The 21,854-nt window shown below is 30.8% G+C and overlaps 5 protein-coding genes across 11 annotated transcripts in view; 2 read left to right on the forward strand and 3 right to left on the reverse strand.

Annotated features, from left to right (window-relative positions):
* LOC111619800 (spindle assembly abnormal protein 6 homolog) overlaps positions 1–3,732 on the forward strand; it is a 28,861-nt gene extending 25,129 nt beyond the window's left edge. The window contains exons 13-15 of the mRNA XM_023361616.1: positions 2,054–2,170; positions 2,896–2,987; positions 3,423–3,732. Coding sequence (XP_023217384.1) covers positions 2,054–2,170; positions 2,896–2,987; positions 3,423–3,603 — 390 coding nt within the window. The 3' untranslated portion in view covers positions 3,604–3,732. The remainder of the gene's footprint in view (positions 1–2,053; positions 2,171–2,895; positions 2,988–3,422) is intronic.
* A 34-nt stretch (positions 3,733–3,766) lies between these two features.
* LOC111619801 lies at positions 3,767–6,793 on the reverse strand. Of its 5 annotated transcripts, XM_023361618.1 has the most exons (7): positions 6,567–6,793; positions 5,047–5,125; positions 4,933–4,980; positions 4,827–4,868; positions 4,340–4,360; positions 4,068–4,127; positions 3,767–3,997 (listed from the first exon to the last, which is right to left on the reverse strand). In XM_023361618.1, the coding sequence occupies exons 2-7, from the start codon at positions 5,119–5,121 to the stop codon at positions 3,923–3,925; spliced, it is 321 nt and encodes a 106-aa protein (XP_023217386.1). In that variant the 5' UTR covers positions 5,122–5,125; positions 6,567–6,793; the 3' UTR covers positions 3,767–3,922. The 5 variants fall into 5 exon arrangements, 3 of the variants coding, with proteins under 3 accessions (XP_023217386.1, XP_023217385.1, XP_023217387.1); XM_023361617.1 differs by lacking the exon at positions 6,567–6,793 and having other exon boundaries at positions 5,047–5,626; XM_023361619.1 differs by lacking the exons at positions 4,340–4,360; positions 6,567–6,793 and having other exon boundaries at positions 5,047–5,626.
* A 212-nt stretch (positions 6,794–7,005) lies between these two features.
* Positions 7,006–8,389, reverse strand: LOC111619812. Its single transcript, XM_023361632.1, has 7 exons — positions 8,205–8,389; positions 7,979–8,014; positions 7,682–7,749; positions 7,514–7,615; positions 7,417–7,443; positions 7,100–7,156; positions 7,006–7,026 (listed from the first exon to the last, which is right to left on the reverse strand). Exons 1-7 carry the CDS (start codon positions 8,218–8,220, stop codon positions 7,006–7,008), a joined length of 327 nt encoding a protein of 108 aa, XP_023217400.1. The 5' UTR covers positions 8,221–8,389.
* Positions 8,390–8,445: 56 nt separating this feature from the next.
* On the forward strand, positions 8,446–16,532 carry LOC111619789 (endoplasmic reticulum aminopeptidase 2-like). Of its 2 annotated transcripts, none has more exons than XM_023361603.1 (21): positions 8,446–8,524; positions 8,625–9,593; positions 9,879–10,031; positions 10,122–10,221; positions 10,418–10,535; positions 10,799–10,947; positions 11,218–11,331; positions 11,448–11,582; positions 11,653–11,718; positions 11,807–11,869; positions 12,141–12,289; positions 12,371–12,456; positions 12,526–12,656; positions 13,664–13,719; positions 13,793–13,955; positions 14,122–14,204; positions 14,297–14,407; positions 15,040–15,189; positions 15,286–15,420; positions 15,916–15,985; positions 16,288–16,532. In XM_023361603.1, the coding sequence occupies exons 2-21, from the start codon at positions 8,647–8,649 to the stop codon at positions 16,441–16,443; spliced, it is 3,135 nt and encodes a 1,044-aa protein (XP_023217371.1). In that variant the 5' UTR covers positions 8,446–8,524; positions 8,625–8,646; the 3' UTR covers positions 16,444–16,532. The 2 variants fall into 2 exon arrangements, with proteins under 2 accessions (XP_023217371.1, XP_023217370.1); XM_023361602.1 differs by having other exon boundaries at positions 8,447–8,498.
* A 438-nt stretch (positions 16,533–16,970) lies between these two features.
* LOC111619790 (dynein assembly factor 1, axonemal-like) lies at positions 16,971–20,389 on the reverse strand. Of its 2 annotated transcripts, XM_023361605.1 has the most exons (11): positions 20,209–20,389; positions 19,222–19,313; positions 18,935–19,156; positions 18,687–18,853; positions 18,451–18,525; positions 17,992–18,056; positions 17,845–17,930; positions 17,699–17,728; positions 17,413–17,596; positions 17,239–17,347; positions 16,971–17,156 (listed from the first exon to the last, which is right to left on the reverse strand). In XM_023361605.1, the coding sequence occupies exons 1-10, from the start codon at positions 20,223–20,225 to the stop codon at positions 17,239–17,241; spliced, it is 1,047 nt and encodes a 348-aa protein (XP_023217373.1). In that variant the 5' UTR covers positions 20,226–20,389; the 3' UTR covers positions 16,971–17,156. The 2 variants fall into 2 exon arrangements, with proteins under 2 accessions (XP_023217373.1, XP_023217372.1); XM_023361604.1 differs by having other exon boundaries at positions 17,413–17,728.
* Positions 20,390–21,854: the final 1,465 nt, after the last annotated feature.

Here is a 21,854-nt window from a genome sequence, read left to right on the forward strand (position 1 = left end):
ATATATATATATATATATAGCAAATTATCTGCTATGATCACAGTTTATTATTATATGTTATATTTTCATCTATTAAATCATAATCAATAGCATAAAAAAACAAAGAAAGTATTGGCTTACAAATTGTGACATTTCTTATTATTTATAGAAAAAAATCTTTGTTTATTATTGTTTGTTATTCTTATTATTTATAGAAAAAAATGTTTGAGAAATTTTTAAAATTATATAAAATCACATACATATATAAATATGTTCGCATTCATAATCCAAAAAGAATGAGGAGCAAGCAAAAGGAGACTGCAAATCATCCAGTCAGCAAATTTCTACATGTCTTCCTGTACAGACATGTCTTTTGCTTCAGACACACTCATGCCTCTTCTAGCACACTTCCTCACATTCTCTGACTCAAATATAAAAGTCACTCTATTGAATTCTTTTAACTTTTTCATTTGAATTTAAATTAAATTATAAAATTAAGTATAAATGAATACAGAAATTATATGCTTGTTTATTTTGGAAAGAAATGCATTTCTTATTAAATTTTTATTTCATATTAAACAAAAATGGGATTTCTACATTTGGTGCTTTTTGACGAGTATGTCTCATCTCTAAAATCGCACTGCTGTCAACAGCTGCACACCTTAGAGATATGAAGGAGTACATGTCGGGAGTTGCAATTTGGCACAGAGTATTGATGCCCAAATCATGTTCACATAAAATAAATCAGACTTGTAGGTAGTCAGAGGACCAAGAACTGGGTCAAAAGAAACTACAAAATGCTAAGACTTTCTACAAACAGGTGTGAATGCAAGATTTGCGCATGTATTGCTTGAGGTCTCCTCCCAAGAATGGCTTCATTGTTTTACTTGTTTTTTTAAGTATTACATTAACAAACAATTTAAAAATAACAATGAACTTTTTATGTTTATTTTTATTATTTTTGAATTATTTGAATAGCATCTAAATCTGAATAGATTTAGATGCTATTCAAGTATATTACTTACTATATGATGAAATAAATATGAGATGAATATTGAATTTAAAACATTACTTTTTTAATCTGTTTATCAAGTTCATCACTTAATAGAACTGAAAAATCCTAAATATGTTTGTTATAATTTCTATAATCATTTGTTAATTAACGGGTTTTAATTATTGAAATATCTATATTATCTATATTTTTTAAAAATGTACTATCACTTAAATGTTAACTTTAATAGAATTTTGAAATTCAAAATTGTTTCAAAAAGTTCATATGCTGATAACATTAAATTACAGAATTAATTTAAATTAATTTCTTTGAAATAATAGTTTGTTATATTTTATTATTAAAAGATTTTTAATCAATATTTTAAAAAGTTATAAAAATTTCATAAAAACAGAGATATTTCATAATTTAAAGTAAACAGAGATAATTCTATTAATGAAAGGAAGATTCTAAAAAGTCTAAATAACACATTTTCACATTTATCAAGACAAGTGTAAATTATCAGAGAAATATAAATTTCATTCAATGAAAATAAATAAAGGATTTTATAAAATAGATAGACTGTTTAGATATTTAGACACTCCCAAAAATATTAAATAATTTTTTCATTTTTAGCAGAGTTGATATTATGGAGAATGCTAAATTCCTTAATGTTGCATTCATTGAATTGCAAGAATCCTTTAAATAGAATGTATGCTTAGACAAGAATCTTTGTCTAAGCATACATTCTGATAAATATTTACTCAAACAATCTGTTATTATTTGCTAATTTGTTGGATGAAATAACAAAAAATTTAATATTTAGGAACTAGAGAAAATTTCAGAAAAACTTTTATTTCCTTTCATTCAATCATTTTTTTTCTTTCAATTTGTATTGGAATCTGTGAAACACTTCATATAATTTGAACATTTTCAATTGTAGTCAATTATTAATTTCTTATAAATAAAACTTTTATGCTTTGTCTGCAGTAAATCTGTTCAATGATCTTTTTTATAAGTTATTCTATCATAGTTTTTTTATTTCTTAAATTAAGTTTTAATCAAACATCTTGTTATTTTTTTTAGAATATCTATCAACCAGCAGTTACTTCTGTTAGGTCGCATATTTCAGTACCTAGTGTAAATACTAATTTATTGACTTCAAACTTAATTAAATCTACAAATATTCCAAGCTATTCACAGGTAATTTTGATTTATTAACTAAAATTAATATTAAAAAAATAATATATTTAAACCTAACAACTAAATAAAAGCTAAATCAATAAATTCATTTAGATTGGATTTTAAGTTGTTTTTTACAAATATAAAATAAATGTTTTTAGTCTAAGCTAATTTATTGTTATAAATAATATAAATTTTGATTATAATTTTACAATAATTAAACCAATTTAAACATCAAAACATGAAATATCATATTTTACTGTACCTTTTCTATATTTAGTTACATAAATACTAGAAATGTGTTACAGAGTATATAGCCTATATGAGTAGTAGACTATACCATATCGATTTATTATTAAATTTAAAATATTAAGAATTTTTATATTTTAATGTTTATTTCATTAATATAATGAAAATAAAACTAATGTTTTTACAAAGTTCAATTTTTGTTTTGTAAATCATTAAAAAATGTGACTTCTTTCCTAATTATTTTCCCCATTCTAAACTTTGATATTATTTGTATATTATGTTCATTTTATTTTCTATAAATTCTTTTATCTCTTGATTCTGTGATGATTTATGGTTGTAAAAAGTTATATATTGATTAAATAAGTAGAATTAAAATCCGATTATTAACTGAAAAAAGCATGCAATTCAAAATGAAAATCATTATAATTTTCTAATAGACAAATATTTATTTATGAATTAAATGTATAAATTTATAAAAATTATTTTAAAATTTTAAGGGTCATTATGGAACTCAAAGAATGATTAATCCTAATTTAAAATTACATAATACTGACAATTTCGCAACAAGATTGCATACAGTTGGAGCTAGGTAAGAATTCTCATTAAAAAGAATATATTTTTATTAGAGTAATTTAGTATATTGTTGTTTCAATTTAATTTTAATTGTCAGAATAATTGATTTTCTACAAAAATACAATATCAGTCAAAAATATTTAAGCAAATATTAATGAAAATCCCCAAGAGTTTTTGAAGCATCCCTAACAGTTTACCTTATTAGACAAGATAAACCATCTTCATAAATACTTTAAGAAATAACTTTCTTAATTACTCCATAAATACTTTATTTCTTAGTAAATTATCTTTATTTTTTATTTCTTTATAAAGTATTTATGGAGTATTATTTAATAATTTCTCAGAAAACTCAAAGTATAAAATACATATTTTATTTTAAATGACACTATACTTTTGTTACTCAAATTTTAATCTCAAAACAATATTTATAGTTTTATTTTACATCTTACAGACATCCATTACCTTCTTATTATTTTCAAAGACAAAGAGACGACATCCTATCCACAAAAGCAAAAGAAGATATTCAGACAACTCAGGCCTCAAAAATCACAGAGATAACAATAGAAGAAGAATCTCCACAACCAAGTCCTCCACCCACTTGCCTTCCATCACAGTTAAAAACCACTAGCTGAATAGAGCATTTTCATGTTATGTACAGAAAATTATTTTGTTTTATTCCATATTTGTTAACATTATTTTTGTAATAGTAGGAAGATAATGAAATACATATGTATATATATATAATATAATATACTGTGATATTTTATATTTTTGAATAACTAGTGAAATTTTTTATAGTATTAATAACATATATTATTTAATACAAATTTTAATAGGAAACACGAACTCGATTAGTAGATTTAACTATTTTGGCATAACAATGGAACTATGTAATAGAACTAATTTGCATCGGTATGCTGCGGATCAAGTAATCGCATTAATATTTTCCATTTAGGAAACTGCACGCACACCAGATAACTTTGTGGCACCGGCTTCACGTTTACGTTTTCCAACCAAAGGGACTTGCTGTAAATAAATAAGTATTCATTTCTCAATAATAATAAAAATAATACGTGTACGAAAAGTAAAAACTTACCCGAAGACAATTGTTAACAATACAATAAGCCTGAGTATACGGAATATTCTGCGGAGCCGTCTGTAAAATCCAAATATAAGATTACGTAAACATAGTAACATTAACAAGATTTACATCATGTAGATGTAGAGTATATATTTAACACTGTTCAAAATTATATTAAACAGGAAAATGATAATTAAACGAAGAGAAGAATTTTTACTAAACGTAGATTACTATTTTCTTTCCATCCAAGATTATAATTTCAAATGTGGATATAGATATCAACTTACAGTTCCAGTACAGGCTTGATACTAGAGGCAAAAGAAGAAAATATTAATCCTTAATATAAATATTAACTTATCAGAAAGAATTATACAAATTACCATCTTTTTAAATACTCCAGCAAATAATTTAATATTGTAAGAACATTTTCGATCTTCGTCAGTTAAACAAAAAAGTAAAAAGAACATTAAAGAAATAGAACAAAAATTAAAATTACGAAAAATAATAAGTGCGCTTAGGGGAATAAATACAAAATAGATAGGGATATAAGAATATAAAAAGCTCAACAGTTTCGCATTAAAAATTACAGTTTATCTTCGTAAAACGATTTCCACCCTGTGGACAGATTGATACAAGATGTTTTCACTTGGGCTTATAATAATTAAATTAAATAACTCACGTCGAAAACGTTTTTTACAATATTAAATTATTTGCTGGAGTATTTAAAAAGGTGGTAATTTGTATAAATATTAAAGTTCAAATGAAGTTACTTACTATGGATTGCAGTTTGAAACGTGAGCAAAGTACACATTGAGTCTGTAAAGTAAGATTTATTATTATTAACGGTGGTACCATGGAAAATAAACTCATTAAAACTTACTGGGAATTGTGTGTTGTCGTCGGAAGTTATGCAAAGTCTTATAAATCCCTACCAGGATAATCCACGCATTATTATAATATAAGTCAAAAAAATGAATATAAGTGACGTACTCACAAAAGATTCTGCGTTATCTATCAATACGAATATTATGCATATCAGAAATGTCGACGACGTTCTTCGCAAATTCATTTTTCTGTAAAAGTAAGTTGTATTTCCTATTCTTAAACACCTCCAATGACTAAATATGTAAAACAAAAATAATAAATCCACTTCTACTAATTCATTACATCTTTTAGACGACAGTCGCAATCAATATTAACAATTTAATTATTATATGCCACCCCATATAATAATAATAATCATAAAGGTAACACGTTTATGGACTTATGAAAAGATTAGGCTGGAATGAAGTACAGTACTTAGCAATTCTAAGTTGCATAATTGAAAATATTGATAACATTTTATAGTCGAAGACTTTCCGGATTCTTCGCATTACGTTCGGATAGGGAACAATATGGCGGGAAGTACGTCTTTTCACGCGTGTATGGCTGTATAAAAAGCAAATAATTATCGTCCTTCTATCACGCTATTTTTGCCAATCTGTATAGGTCTATTTCAATTGTCATCGTGCCATTGTAAATAATACATTTGGGTCTCCGAGTACGTTTAAATGTGTGTGTAAACATTTATAAAAGTGGACGAATAGAGAATTACAGTAGACCCCCCCTATAACACTGTAGATAATTCCGTGTTATATGAATTCGATGTTGTACGAGTCATTTAGATTTTACAAATACGTGAGCCGTTCACAGCCCGGTTCACGTACAGTATTTGTAAAATCTAAGCGACTCGTACAATATCGAATTCATATAACACGGAATTATCTACAGTGTTATAGGGGGTCTACTGTACGTATTTGTACGCTTACGCGTGTAAATGAAGCTGGACATTATTTGGAATAATGCTTTAAGTGCCTTGGAATTTAATGTATAAACATTTCGTCCATTAAATGCTACAAATTATGTGAAAATGCATCCGGCCACCACCGAAATAAGACGAGAAAAACGTATAATCGAAATCACTTTTAACGTAATTTATAAATAAATAAGTTGTCATTTATATGTTTTAGTGGCCAGAATTTGCTCGTTTTCACATACAAGTAAACACATTTAAATGGAAAATTATTCGATATTACAGAGAAAATGTCAACTAAATTATGAAAAATATTGTAAAGTATGCGATTAAATTTGTAAAAAAGATCGTCTTTAAACTATTAAAATACTACAGAAAATTAAATATCGAACGTAACGACTTACTTTGTACAGTCGAAGGTGATGTTTCGATAGATTTCGAACGTAGCTTTTTTTTTTTTTATACAAAATTTATGACCTTCAAATATCACCTCTGTTAGACCAACCTTAAAAAGTATTTACAACATCCGTTTTAGTTTATATAACTCGAGATTTTTACGTTTCCGATTGATTAAATTCTAAGCTAAAAGTGGAATTTCTATTGTGAATACGCTCTTTCCGACACTTTTAACGCTATTGGAATGGCATAAAGTGCAAATTTTAAAGTGAAAAACCGTAGTTTTTATGTTACACAGAAATACTGTGCATTTCTATTTAACCTACTTCGTTATTTTAATGTTTTTCGGATTGTAAACGTTACGAGGTGATGACAAATTATCTTCACACAATAACCTATAGAATCTCTGACCCGTATTTTATTATATTTCTCGAAAAACAAATTACCAGGACCCAGTGACGCGTAGGCCTTAAATAATACAGAAATTACTTTATGTATTTTTTCTTTTAATTTTATTAATTACTTTTTTTAATTTGCATTCCTCTACCGAGCAGAAAATATCTGAAAAAAACAAAGAATTGTATTAAGTGAATGAAAAAAACACACACAAATCTTGTTTTATTTAAAATAATTCTTTAAAAAACGGGACCATTTCTGGTGTATTTTACTAGAAATAACATTAAATTGTAATAATGTATTGATTATAAAATATAATAATAAGATAAAATTATGTACCATTTTATTAATTGTAGAATCTTAAATAATTTACTCGGAAGATAAACATTCCTGAAGAAAGAAAAAGAATTTTTTTATAAAGGATTTATAATAAAGTTCAATTAATAATATAACTTTCTTTTACCTTAATACTATCGGCCGAACTCTTTAAAGCTTCTTTTGTTATAGGATTACCGTTGACCTAAAATTGAAAATTAATTAAAAATACGAAGTACAGTAGATCCCCTCCTATAACACTGTAGATAATTCGTGTTATATGAATTCCATGTTGTACGAGTCACTTAGATTTTACAAACACGTGTGCCGGGCTGTGAACGGCTCACGTATTTGTAAAATCTAAGTGACTCGTACAACACTGAATTCATATAACACGGAATTATCTACAGTGTTATGGGGGGTCTACTGTATAATCGTATCTACATTCGGAGTGATATTACGTACCAATTGCTCCACAATACAAGAAAGCAGCTTAAAAAACGGGAGAAAGAATAACGTTAATAATAATAAAATATACTTAATATCAATAGAGTATCGTTACCTCTTTTATTTTATCTTTATTCTGGCATAAGGTGTTTATATAATCGGTTACGGCTTGACCGCCGGCTAATTGTTGCTGACACGCACTTACCGGTCCCGATATCTAAAAAAAAAAACACCTAATTTATTTAAGTTATCGTTCTTTTAAACTTATTTTCTTAAAATATACCTCTGGAGGCATCTTGTTTTGCATACATTCCCATTTCTGTTGTTTCGCTTCGTCGCCCTGTTTATCGTCTACGAAGAAACGTGGTTAAATACATTAGATCCCCCTATAACACTGTAGATAATTCCGTGTTATACGAGTCACTTAGATTTTGCAAATACGTGAGCCGTTTACAGCCCGGCACACGTATTTGTTAAATCTAAGTGACTCGTACAACACGGAATTATCTACAGTGTTATAGGGGGGTCTACTGTACGTTGGTGTTATCTATCTGGCTTTAAAAATATGAGAAATACCTACCGCATAACGCTTCTCCGAAATTAATCTGAGTGTTTACTGGAAAGAAGACGAGGAAGAGCGTTACGAGTAACAGAAATAAGTTCATTTTTTTTACTGTCGAGTGCTCGTTACGTTCGGATTTATATAGGATAACGTTATTAAAAAAAATTATAACAACACAACGAAAAATTAATTTCTTTTATCATTAAAATATTTCTTTAAAAAGAAATTATTTTCTCATTTATACTTTTAAACAGCTGCATCTACTACTTTATGTAATGTGTTCTTTATAATGTACGCTATTGTATGAATAATAATAATAATATATATATACGTGTGTCCTTTTATGATAATAATATCGATATTTATGTAATGGATCCTTTCAGAATTTCCATGTTACTTCCTTTTTTTTGTGACGAATCGAATGAAAGTTTCTACAGAAATATGTTTTTAACTACGAAATAATTATTTTAATTGTTTTCGAATAAAATTAAACTTGTCTAATTGTTAAAAACTGTAACAAAAGATTATAAAGGAAAAGGTTTGTTGAAGTTTTTTAGCAATATTGTAAGGAGTTCCTTGGCTTATTTAAGCATTTTCTTGTCTAAAAAAGAGTAAAATATAACAAATTTATAAAAAAAACAACAATTTTCCTTTAATTATTTAGATTATATATTTAATAATTAACGATGGAGGAAGACAAACCCGAAGGAGAAACGGAAGACGAGTCTGTAAAAGAGAAAGTCGAAGAGAAAAGTACGGAAGAAAGTTTCGAGAAAGATTATGGGAAAAAAGAAGAATTTGAAAGAGTAAAAAAAAGTAAATCTGATAGGAGAGGAGCAAGAAGAAGAGATTATTCGGAGAAAGAAAATAAACGTAATAGAAGAGAGGCGAAAAGAAAGAAATCGAGAAGAGATTATTCGGAGAGGTCTCCTAGAAAAACGGATATTTACGACGATACAAACGTCGACGAAGGACCTAAAAGAAAAAAGAGGAAGCGAGAGTCGGAACATACAAGAAGAGGTCATAAAAGAAGACATAAAAGTTCTAGCGCCTCCCAGGAGAAAGATCAAAGAAGGCGCAAGAGGAGGAAAGATAAAGAAAAATTCGGGCAGGAAGAAGAAATAATCCAACAACCTTCGAAGAGCGAAAGTAAAAAGTTTGCCATTCGCCTGTTAAATTACAAAGTCCTAATAGGAATTTCGTTAGTGCTGATCGTTCTGGCAATTATTCTTGTACCGTTTTACGTCAAAGATACGGAAACTTGCGTAGAACTGCGCCGTTTACCTAAGAGTTTTATTCCGAAACATTACGATTTACTAATATCCATGAAAACCTTGAGAGTAATCAATCGATACTCGGGAACTATTAACATAGTGCTGTATTGTAACCAAAGCACCCACGCCGTAACGCTTCATCAGACAAATCTTTTTATCGGATGGAAGTATATCGCATTAATCGATCAGGAAGGAAAAGAACATCGGCCCAAAGAATCTTTTACCGATAACGTCTTTTTGACTATAATATTCGATGAATTATTAAAAGAAAATCGATATTATAACTTAAGCATTTCGTTCAGAAATTACGTTAGGAACTTTACGGAGACGGGAATCTTCGATCTCGATAAAACCAAGCAGTGAGTTTCTACGAAAAATTTCTCGAAATTTACCAATATTTTCGGCAAATACAAGTCGACCCCCCTATAACACTGTTGATAATTCTGTTTTATATGAATTTCATGTTGTACGAGTCCCTCAGATTTTACAAATACGCGTGCCAGGCTGCGAGAGGCTCACGTATTTGTAAAATCTAAGTGACTCGTACAACATGGAATTCATATAAAACGGAATTATCAACAGTGTTATAGGGGAGTAGACTTTGATAACCTCTTTGATAACTTTAAAAACCTCTTCTTTTTCAGTATTTTACTTACTAATTTTAAAGCGGGATTAGCCAGAACGGCTTTTCCCTGTTTTGACGAACCGTCTTTCAAAACAACTTTCGATATTCTTATATTAAGACCAAAAAACTTTACTTCCTTATCCAATATGCCGATAATTCAAACGGTTTCCAGGTATTCTATAGTTTTATGTAATATTTATTATATAGAACGTCGAATATCTACTCTTTTTTATATTAATTCTTCGTCTCTTTTGACTTTCAGAGATAACTTCGACGAAGACGTTTTCGAAAGAACTCCACCCATCGCCACTCATTCTGTAATGTTGGTGATTGGGAAGTTAATTAGCTTAGTTAATGGCGATGTACGATACTTTTTATCTAATTAAATTTTCCATTCGATTAAAGTTAAAATCGTTTTTGATAATGGATACGATTGATTTATGGTATCCAATTGAGTGCAACGTCCTCCTCTCGGATACCATCCTCCGTTTTGAATAATGTCTTCTCTCTGTCCGAACAAAATGCAGCTAATTTAAATAATAATTTTACTATTTTCAGACTGTACTTTGGTACGACGAATCTTCCGAAGACGTGGCCAATAAATCTTCGTATAAGATCGAATTAGCTTTTAATTGGACTAAAAGATTCTTTGGAGCATTTCCCTTTCCTAAATTAGGTTATACAAGTCGACCCCCCTATAACACTGTTGATAATCCCGTTTTATATGAATTCCATGTTGTACGAGTCACTTAGATTTTACAAAAATGTGAGCCGTTCACAGCCCGGCACACGTATTAGTAAAATCTAAGTGACTCGTACAACATGAAATTCATATAAAACGGGATTATCAACAGTGCTATAGGGGGGTCGTTGAAAGGAAAGAATACTTTTTATATGAAAGAAAATATTTGGCTAAAGTCGAATATTCTTTTCTTTTAGATATAATAATAATGGATTTAAAGTCGGAGGATTATTTAATCGGTGCGGGAGTTATTGTGGTTAGAAAATCGAACGTCATCACTTTATCGGAGAGTCTCGACGATACCATCGAGTTTCTCGAAATATTTGTTTATAATTTAATAAGTCAGGTATGATTTATTATACAGTAGACCCCTCCTATAACACTGTAGATAATTTCGTGTTATATGAATTCCGTGTTTTTACGAGTCACTTAGATTTTACAAATACGTGTGCCGGGCTGTGAACGGCTCACGTATATGTAAAATCTAAGTGACTCGTACAACACGGAATTCATGTCACACGGAATTATCTGCAGTGTTATAGGGGGGTCTACCTGTATAATTTATAATCCACGACAGTAATAAGGATAATACTCATCTATCGGAGGATAATTTCAGTGGCTGGGACACAGTGTCACCGTCGATTGGTGGTCAAACTTTTGGATAACCGAAGGTCTTTCGAAGTACATCGCGTCATATATATTGTCTTCGAAATCCTTCCTCTACGAAGAGGTACATTCTTTTATTACTTTTAATAAAACTTACGACGTTCCTCTACTTTTATGACGTAGTTTTACTTTCGATGCATCATAAAATATACGTCAAACAATTTAATTCATTTTTTTCAGATCGATAAAATAAGTTTAGATACCGCCATTGAAAATTCTATGGGGTGCGATAACGAATTGGATTCTCTCTCCCTGGTCAATGCCAGATGTAAAAATGCTTCTTTGGAAATCCTTTCGAAGGTTCCTCTTCCTTTGGTAATTAATGTTGTATTTAAATAAATAAATATTTTATTTATAAAAGTAGGCTAAATGATATTTTCTTTAGAGCCGAAGTGTTTTCGATGTCTTGAGACACATAATAGGGGATGAAAATTTTAAGAACGGAGTTCGAGTATATATTGATTTTATCTTTAATTTTCTTTATTTAGAATAGAAATTCAAATCAATTTTCAATTTATTTTTAAAATTGAATTTTTCAGAAATACGTACAAGATAAAGCATTAAATAATACAAATATCGAAGAATTTTGGAAATATTTTAAAGTACAGTACACAGTCGAACCCCTCTATAACACTGTTGATAATTCCGTTTTATATGAATTCCATATTGTACGAGTCACTTAGATTTTACAAATACGTGAGCCGTTCACAGCCTGGAACACGTATTTGTAAATTCTAAGCGACTCGTACAACATGGAATTCATATAAAACGGAATTATCAACAGTGTTATAGGGGGTCGAGTGTATATATTATTTTGATTATTTTATTTTATTCAAAACTATTTATTTATTTATTAAACGTTTTAAACCGTAGAAATATAATGGATCTATAGAATATTACTTAAAATCTTGGATAAACTTGCCCGGTGTGCCGATAATTAACGTTGTAAGAGATTACGAATCTAATACGGTAACTATCACGCAAGAGCCTTGTTTGTCAAATCAAAGTGACAATTACAGAGAGTACGTATTTTCGATGGTGTAATTAATTAAATATTCGTACGATAACCCGTAGAAATGAATAAGTATTGCTGTTTTTTTCAGCGGAATATGGAACGTTCCTCTATCTATTATAAGAGAAAAAGGCGATTTAAACGATTCGAAAATAGTTTTGTTGTCGAGGAAAACGAGTAGGCAATTAATCCGAAATTTATTCGTTTATTTATTATTTTAAACGATTTAATTACATCACTTTTTAGTGACGTTACGCGACATGCCCGACGAGAACCAATGGATTTATTTTCACGAAAAGTCTTTGGGAAGTTATATCGTCAATTACGATAATCGTAACTGGAATCTATTAGCAAATGAAATTCGTAAAAAAAAGTCGGTAAGTAGACGAATATAAATTGTAGTGTTATTATTACTGTCTAATATCTCTGCACTGTATATTATGTAACTCCTATAAAGAGGACTATAAATGCAATTGAGAGGTTGCGGCCGAAGTTTTCGTTTCTGAACGTGAACGTCGAACGTCGAGCGCGGCGCTCGACGTTCGACGTTCACGTTCAGAGACGAAAACTTCGGCCGCAACCTCGCTAATAAGTAACCTTTATTGTATTTGTTTGTTGTATTATTGTTTCTAAGGGTGTCTGTTTTTTATTGAATCGGGGAAGGAAATCGATCGTATAACGACACTTCCTATTGTAATTGTAAGATAAATAAATTGTTTTGTATTTTTATTGATGTTTTTTTTTTAGTATAGACGTTTTGTGTATTGTGTGTATTTGGATGGACGTGATTTTATTTTGCTGTTAATAAATGTAATGTCTAATTGTTACCATTGATTGTTTTAACTATAAATCTGTCGTTTCGTGTGTTTGTAATACGTTAATTAGGCGTTTGTATATAAGTTTTTCACGTATTGTGTTAGTTATTTTATTATGTTTATACTCTGTTAACCTGCAGGTAATTTAATCTTTAATTAGTTATTAAAGAATAAAGATGTGGAGAATTTTCCTAAAGTCGTCTATTGTTAACACGTTGTCGCGTAATTGCTAGTGTCGGAGGTGACGAGCCGGATGATCAATTGATTACACATCACAACTCGTCGCTTACGAATTCAGCCTTTAAGAAAGCCACGACTTTTGGAAAACTCTCAGTATATTACATATACAAGTCGACCCCCTATAACACTGTTGATAATTCCGTTTTATATGAATTCCATGTTGTACGAGTCACTTAGATTTTACAAATACGTGAGCCGTCCACAGCCCGGCACACATATTTGTAAAATGTAAGTGACTCGTACAACATGGAATTCATATAAAACGGAATTATCTAGTGTTATAGGGGGGTCGATTGTATAGAAATTAAATACGCCGACGTTATTTACAGTTACTAAATCCTAATCAAAAACTGAAATTGCTAAACGATATGATTAATCTTGAAAGGTAAATTCTTTTAAAATGTCTGAAATTCGTTTATATAAACTCGATAATGACGATCGTTATTAAATATTTGTAGATGGGGGATTAAAACTTTAGAGAATCCATTGAATCTATATTTATTTATCCCTCGCCAATCTATATTTATGTTTTATCCAATTTTTTATAACGCTCCGGATCACATAAATATTATATTCATATCAGAATTGATGGAAGGAATCACAATGGAAGATTATTGGAAGGTAAGATATTTAAATACAGTAGAGCGTCGTTTATCCGAATCAATTGGGGACTGGGGTTGTTCAGATAACTTATTTTTCGGATAACCGACTTTCGGATAAACGACGCTCTACTGTATATTCATAAATATGTTCTGTTATATATTTATTAAATTCGTTTTTATTTTAGGAATTTCTATGGTATCTATATAGACACGCGTACTATAAACTCGGATGGCATTTTGATCATAAAAACGAACTGTTTATTTTCAAGTAAGCCCGTTGTATTTAAAAAAAAACAAGTTTAGTATTCGAAAAAAATAAGGAAATAGGACCGTAATTTCTTCTTCTTATATTTCTTATAGCAAAATACGCATGGAAATTCTCGAAATTTTATGCCGGATAGGAGAGCGTAATTGTGTACAGTATTGTGTTCACACGTTAACGGTTAGAAACTCTACGAGTCGTTTAGAAACGTAAGTTTAAAAATATTCCAATAATAAATAATTTCATTACTAGGTTTAATGCAAAGTAATTCCGACTACACGCGAGAACTATTGAAAAAAAAATGGGCACGCTTTAGCATAACTCGGCCATTGTTTCGAAACAACTTAGATTAAAGCGTGTTGCATTAGTTGGGAAGTTGCATATTTTCAGTCTCGACTGCCGATTACAATTCTGAAAATAGGAAAAATCAATTTAAAATATTGCAATATTTCAACAATGGAACAGTAGACCTATAGAAAGTACTTTAAATACTTATTTTTTCTTATGGCATCCCACATGTTATCACCTCGATGGTACATAGAATGTAGTGAAAGAGTAACGTGTCATTGAAAATACAACAAAACTGTAGTCGACCCCCCCTATAACACTGTTGATTTTTCCGTTTTATATGAATTCCGTATTGTACGAGTCACTTAGATTTTACAAATACGTGTGCCGGACTGTGAACGGCTCACGTATTTGTAAAATCTAAGTGACTCGTACAACACGGAATTCATATAAAACGGAATAACTGACAATAACTTACGTGTTTAGAATTAATAATAACTGTGTTGTTTCAATGTTGTTTTATTTATGTTTTCTCGAATTTACTCTAAAATAGGACTACGGACAAGAATTTTAAATCTATTTGTATATGCGCCGCTATTCGATACGGTAAAAAAGATTTTTTAGATATTTATTGGAGTAAATACGCGAAAGAACATCCCTTATTACTTATCGAATGCAGCACTAATCCCATCATTGTTCGGGAGTGAGTTTCTCTAAATATTTCTATTTATTATTATATTAAATATTTAAATAATAACTTCTTTTCGTAACAATTAATAATTATTAACTTTTCTTTAAGGGAATTAGAGAAATTATTTGTAGGAGCCACTCAAACGAAGTTTAGCGATAGACTCGGAAGTTGTATTCACAATTTGTTTCTATGGGAAAAATGCTTCGATTTCGTAGATAAACATTTTGCACTTTTTGTAAAAAAGTTAGTTTTTAATTTTAAAAGTAAATTTATGAAGTAAAATTAGGAAAAAAGTTTCTTTTCCTACGCTACAAGATCTTAATACTGTACAGTAGACCCCCCATAACACTGTAGATAATTCCGTGTTATATGAATTCCATGTTGTACAAGTCACTTAGATTTTACAAATACGTGTGCCGGGCTGTGAACGGTTCACTTATTTGTAAAATCTAAGTGATTCGTACAACATGAAATTCGTATAACACGGAATTATCTACCGTGTTATAGGGGGGTCTACTTGTATATAGCGTAGGAAATTAATATGTATCCGTATTGATCTTTATATAATCCCCATTACGGTACAATATTAAAATATAAAACTTTTATTTTAGTAAAACAATGGCTAACAATAAATAAATCTATTAAACTACGTTTTAATTCTCGTTCTACTTCATATATTAGCTAGACTCGTTATATTTGCGGCTAAAAATGACGCTTATTATTTTCAAATATATTTAGACCAAAGTTTATCCAATTCCTAATAAATACCGTGAAAAGAGTAACCCCGAATTATAAAAAGTATAAAAAGGTGAGTTTAATATTTTTTAATACAATGCTCCAAAACATATAAGACCTTTCCAAAATGAAGAATAAACATACAAATACAGTCGAACAATTCCGTTTTATATGAATTCCGTGTTGTACGAGTCACTTAGATTTTACAAATACGTGTGCCGCTCACAACCCGGCACACGTATCTGTAAAATCTAAGTGACTCGTACAACACGAAATTCTTATAAAACGGAATTATCAATAGTGTTATAAGGGAGGTCGACTTATATAACAGCATAAAAAGTAAACTTTTTAAAGTTTTTTTTTACTTACTTTTAGATAATAAAAGTATTCGGTAAATATCTTCCGAGTTTACACGAGAAAAACAAAGAAGCCACCGAAGAAATTTTCGAAAAATATAATAATACAAAAGAAATAGAACGAAATACCAAAATGGTCACTAAATGGTTGAGAAAGAAACCGTGGGTTAAATAACTACAATAGTTATTAAAATAGCTTTAGCTTTATGTCATTTAAATATTTTTTTCTTATTACAATAAAATGTGAAATAAACGAAAAGACATCGAAGATTGCCCATTATTTTATTAAGAATTTACGATATTCGGAGTAATTGGGAGAAATCGTTAAGCTTAAAGAGACGTTGATTTTCTTCGTCTACTTTCTTTAAATTTTGTCGTAACAAAGTCAAAAAATATTTCCATTCTTGTACATACAAGTCGATCCCCCTATAACACTGTTGATAATTCCGTTTTATATGAATTCCATGTTGTACGAGTCACTTAGATTTTACAAATACGTGTGCCGAGCTGTGAACGGCTTACGTATTCGTAAAATCTAAGTGACTCGTACAACACGGAATTCATATAAAACAGAAAAATCAACAGTGTTATAGGGGGGTCGACTTGTACCTTATTTCGTTACAAAGGGGTTAATCGTTTTACGTAATAATTTATGTCCATAAACAAATAATCCTCACGCACGCAAAACTTGCTTTAATACGTATCGAATGTTATTAACAGTTTTTTAAATCCGTTTATTTAGTCATCGTATAAAATACAAGTAAAATTGTCATTTTTTGAAATATTTCCTAAGTATAAAAAACGTATCTTATGCATAAAATAAAAGCCATTCGGAACCTTCTTAAAGTACACCACTGAATTTTATGCAGATCGGAATAAGTCAAAATTCTAAAACAAAAATTCGATTTACATATAAAATTAATGCAAATAAATCAACTTAAAAGTAATTAAGTGAATTTGATTTTAAAACCTATTTTATAACTTCTTCGGTGTCCATTCTTTCGTACCAAAAAAGTAATTTTTCATATAGCGTCAAAGGTTCTTCTTTTAAAATTGATTCGATCGATGACGAAATGTAACTATAAACAACGAATACACTTAAGTTTTGTTTTAAATTAAATACAATATAAAACGCGTAACTTACTTTTCATATTTTTTATCGATTTCCGGTGTCTTCTTTACTATTTTACGCCAATTATTCATATTAAATTCGTTACGTCTTCCCAATTCCCAAAGATTATAATTGTTTCCTAATCTGCCGGTCCTTTTGACCAATCTCGGAGTTTGCTGTCCGGAAAAGTATTTACTTCTTTCGTAATGTATCCTTCCTAATTGGTGATAAGTAATTATATTTTTATCATCTGCACTTTCTAACTCTTGGGATTCTATTTCCGTATATTCTATGTTACTATCTCTTTCGTGGTCTTTACCATTCTTCTCCCGTTTGTATCCATTGATTACTGTAAAGAGTAATATATTTTAAGTGTTTAGATGATCTTTTCGTGCTGGCTATTTAATTTACGCAATTTTAAATATTAAAATAACTGATAAGTAAATTTTATATTAAACAGCTAACTATTAATGCTTTCTTCGAAATGTTTTCTTTCCATTTCGTCCCATCTAATTCTTTCCTTTTTCTCTGCATCTATTCCACCTCTCGCCCTGTTTTAAAGTTCATTTCTTCATTACTAAATCAATTAGAAAAAGTACAATTTTATATTACCAAGCAGCGGCACACGCTCTTTCTTTATCGGTAACCAGTGTATAGTCGAGCTCCCGTAGACTTTTCTGAAATACAAGTTTATATATAAAATAGTACGCACACAATAGCTTACATACAGGCTATTGTAATAGAGAGGTAGCGGCCGAAGTTTTCGTCTCTCGAACGTGAACGTCGAACGTCAAACGTGAACGTCGAGCGCCGCTATCAAGCGCCGCTCGCCGTTCACGTTCACAAACGGCGTTGACGTTGACGTTCGACGTTTACGTTTGACGTTCACGTTCGACGTTTGACGTTCACGTTCGACGTTTACGTTTGACGTTCACGTTCGACGTTTGACGTTCACGTTCGACGTTTGACGTTCACGTTTGACGTTTGACGTTCACGTTTGACGTTCACATTCGACGTTCGACGTTCACGTTTGAGAGACGAAAATTCGGCCGCAATCTCGCTAATACTTACAATCGTGGATATTAGTACCATTCTATAATTTGCTAAACTTCTCGTAATCGTATTACCCAGCATGTTTAATTCTATCTATAGTGTACATAAATTATATCATATAATTGTGAAGTTTGTCTAATAATTATATCACGATTATAGTAAGGCTATACTTAATCATTCACAATTAAACATCAATTGTAAATATACAGAAAGAGTACATAAATGATTAAAAAAACATCGTAACGCGGTCTTACGATATTATTCGTGTTTGCCAAAACGTCTACCAATTCAATTCCATCCAATCTGTTACGAGAGAGATCGACAATGGTCAAATTTTGACACTCGGAAAGATGTCGAATATCTTGGGCAGTAGATAACAGATTTTGACTAATATCGAGCCTCTTCAGATTCGGTAAACAACCTAAAATATTCAAAGAATATTTATATTATAAACACCAAAAGATAAATCGCTGGTATCAAATATTATAAAAGAGAAATTTACTGAGATTTTCTATTTTTCTAATAAAATTATAACTTAAATTAATATATTCTAAGTGTTTCAATTGATGTAAATTTTCGATTCTTCCAATTATATTTTCTTGTAAAAACAAAGTTTTAAGTTGTTTTTGATTTTCTAAATTTTCGATACGAGTTATTTTATTTGAATGCAACCATAAATTCTTTAATCCCGTATACTCCTCTAAATTCTCGATCTTCGTAAAACCTATAATAAAACTTAATTCAAATTAACTTATCGTTTTTAATATAAAAAAATAAGATTTCTTTTACCTTTGTAATGCAAATACAAAGTATCGTTCAAAGATGGTTCGTCGTGAAAATGCATATCTTTACAAAGTTGACGTAAATTCTCTTTCGTCATTCTGTAATTAATGCGGCTCGTTAAAGATTTTCTTATTTATAAAATCACACCAACACTTGTAAGAATTAATTAACTAGAAGCGCTTCGCTACAGTAATTAATCGGATTAGCCCGTCGATAGTGTTTAATATTTTTATTTATCATTTGAAAACTAATACGTTTCTTCTATTTCTCCCTATCGAGGGTTTCTTCTCTCTTAAGTCTCCTCTGGTTCCAGTCTTCTTCCATCTTATCTTTGGTCTTCCTCTTTTCCTCTTTCATTTTATTACCAGTTTTTCGATCTTCTTTCCAACATAATTGCCGCTTCTTCGCTCTACGTGGTCAAACCATCTCAACCTACATTCTTGCATCTTTTTGCCTTAACAGAATCTGTAATAAAATCATTCCTTATTCTATCCTTCCTCGACACTCCACGCGACCCTCTCGACATTTTCGTCTCCGTCACTTCCGTCTTTCTTTCTCGGGTTCTTGTTATTGTCCGTGTCTCCGCTCCGTATAACGTTGCGGATCTAACAACTGATTTATACAATTTTCCTATCAGATTACGGCTAACTTTCTCGTCGCGTAACACGGCTTCCTCCAGTTCGTCATTACGAAGAGCCCTTCGACATTAACGAAGAACCCTTCCGTAGTGCCCACACTATTCTTAACTCGAGTCTCCGTTCCCTCGTACATTTCCTCGACCATATTTTTCCGAACATTCTTTTCCCTCAAACATCTCCATACTTCTTGCCTCGGTACCCTATCGTGTGCAAATCTTCCTTTGCATTAGACTGGTCAAGGAAATTACGAGAGAGCAGACACTTATTGAAAACTAAATTTACAATACGATTGTTAAATAAAAAATCCTTGGGTATTGTTTACGAAATTACTAAAATGTACTGAAATTTCAAATACCTGGAATACTTCGTCATATTGAACTTTCCTATTTGCAGTTTTAATTATCCTAGAAATAATGTTACTATTGTTATTATATAACACGAATACAGAAATTAGTTTTAAAATATTTTCATAAAATCTAAAACTCTTCGACTATTTTCGAACGTTTCCGTTATTTTCGTTAGTAAATTAAATTCGTTCGTTATATTTCGTCATTAAATTTAAATTATTGTTATTTAAAAAATTGCTATATTTACTATAAAACGCAATAGACTGTTTATTTCCTTCATTCTCTAATTTCTTTCACTACGTGGATACATAACAGAGAAATAAAACGCCGGTACATCTGTTGCTAATTTTGAATAAAAGATCTCCCGGGAGGTCTTCGTGCCTTTGCCTTTTCAATCCAGTTGCTATAAGTAGGCCTACTTCGTACAACATGGAATTCACATAAAACGGAATTATCAACAGTGTTATAGGGGGTCGACTGTATTTGTAAAGCATCAAACAGCGACTTCTGAACAAGCTTATCGAGTGGAGGTGGCCACCCGAAACCAGGCGTAAAATTTCTAATTTCAGAATAAATCTATCTTGATCGTAAATTGGATAATGAAAGATCGTACGGTCGACGGTGTCTACGTTTTCTATAGAGCAAAGCAAGAGGCAGTTTCTGCCCGGTTATACCTCGCCGGGTAACTTCTAAAATTATCATGCTCGGTCAGTAGTTGAGCGGTAGCAAACGTTAAATCTCTAAGTGGTGATGAGAACCTGCATTCGACACTAGGAAAATAAAGTATTGTTATTCTAACAGTTTTACTGCTCGACCATTGTTGATCCCACTTTTTTCATAGCGTTGTCACGAATATAATTTTTAAGGCTGCTACGTGAGAGAGGGATGAGAGTGTAGTCCGAGTCAATGTCCTTTGCAGCCGACTTAACCCCAAAGTCGGCTTTTTCATTTCCTAGTATGCCAGTATGGGCAGGAACAAATATAAAAGTTATCTTATTTAAAAGATTTTTAATACGGATTTTATTGCTATTGCAATTGGGATTTAATAGAGCTTTTAGGACAGACTGAGAATCACTGTAAATGTTGATAGACAGAGTTTTGTTTGGTAGTGAAGCGGCTCACTGAACAGCATGGTAGACGGCATCTTCTTCAGCTTGATAGATGGAAGTATGTGGGGGGTATCTGTACCTTCTAACATATTTTGGGCAAAATATGTCAGTTTGGAGGAAGATACAGATATTTGAGCCGACACGAAGGGGGCTTTTGGACTCGTCTGTGTAGATATTAATGTCTGCATGGTTATCCATGCGGGAAGCAGATGACACCGAATGTACCCTGGGATAACGTTGTTTACGGGGCGATGATCAGAGATAGGGTAATTGCGAGTGGTAGCATATGAGTAGAGACTGTTGTTGAGCCTTGATGTTCGTAGTACTGATGTGGTAGTTAGAACCTTTTCTACAATACATAGTGGCAAAGGAAGGAGATCTGCTGGTATCAGAGAGGCATTAGTATTCAATAGAAACAGTTCTGCAGTACTTGGAAATTCTGATGGCAAACTGTCTTTGAAGATAGAGTAATTTACTTGCTACTGAATTTTTACTAGTTACAAGACCCCAACTAGAGGCCGCGTAAGGTAGCATTGATTGTATTG

The sequence above is a fragment of the Centruroides sculpturatus genome, unplaced genomic scaffold (assembly GCF_000671375.1).
Source record: "Centruroides sculpturatus isolate CEXI.00-Female unplaced genomic scaffold, Cexi_2.0 scaffold178, whole genome shotgun sequence".
Lineage (NCBI taxonomy): Eukaryota > Metazoa > Arthropoda > Arachnida > Scorpiones > Buthidae > Centruroides > Centruroides sculpturatus.

What these genes read in the sequence shown, in the direction of transcription:
- LOC111619812 (XM_023361632.1), bottom strand. An exon ending in TTTCGGAGAAGCGTTATGCG is followed by an intron (nt 7,750 to 7,978) that starts GTAGGTATTTCT and finishes GTTTCTTCGTAG; the next exon opens with ACGATAAACAGGGCGACGAA. An exon ending in ATAAAGATAAAATAAAAGAG is followed by an intron (nt 7,444 to 7,513) that starts GTAACGATACTC and finishes CCGTTTTTTAAG; the next exon opens with CTGCTTTCTTGTATTGTGGA.
- LOC111619801 (XM_023361618.1), bottom strand. Translation starts at nt 5,121, where the DNA reads ATGAATTTGCGAAGAACGTCGTCGACATTTCTGATATGCATAATATTC. An exon ending in ATCAAGCCTGTACTGGAACT is followed by an intron (nt 4,128 to 4,339) that starts GTAAGTTGATAT and finishes TGGATTTTACAG; the next exon opens with ACGGCTCCGCAGAATATTCC. An exon ending in TTGTTAACAATTGTCTTCGG is followed by an intron (nt 3,998 to 4,067) that starts GTAAGTTTTTAC and finishes ATTTATTTACAG; the next exon opens with CAAGTCCCTTTGGTTGGAAA.
- LOC111619790 (XM_023361604.1), bottom strand. An exon ending in TTTCGAAGAAAGCATTAATA is followed by an intron (nt 17,729 to 17,844) that starts GTTAGCTGTTTA and finishes TACTCTTTACAG; the next exon opens with TAATCAATGGATACAAACGG. An exon ending in ATCGATAAAAAATATGAAAA is followed by an intron (nt 17,348 to 17,412) that starts GTAAGTTACGCG and finishes CGTTGTTTATAG; the next exon opens with TTACATTTCGTCATCGATCG.
- LOC111619789 (XM_023361603.1), top strand. Translation starts at nt 8,647, where the DNA reads ATGGAGGAAGACAAACCCGAAGGAGAAACGGAAGACGAGTCTGTAAAA. An exon ending in AATCCTTCCTCTACGAAGAG is followed by an intron (nt 11,332 to 11,447) that starts GTACATTCTTTT and finishes CATTTTTTTCAG; the next exon opens with ATCGATAAAATAAGTTTAGA. An exon ending in AAATTCGTAAAAAAAAGTCG is followed by an intron (nt 12,657 to 13,663) that starts GTAAGTAGACGA and finishes CGTTATTTACAG; the next exon opens with TTACTAAATCCTAATCAAAA.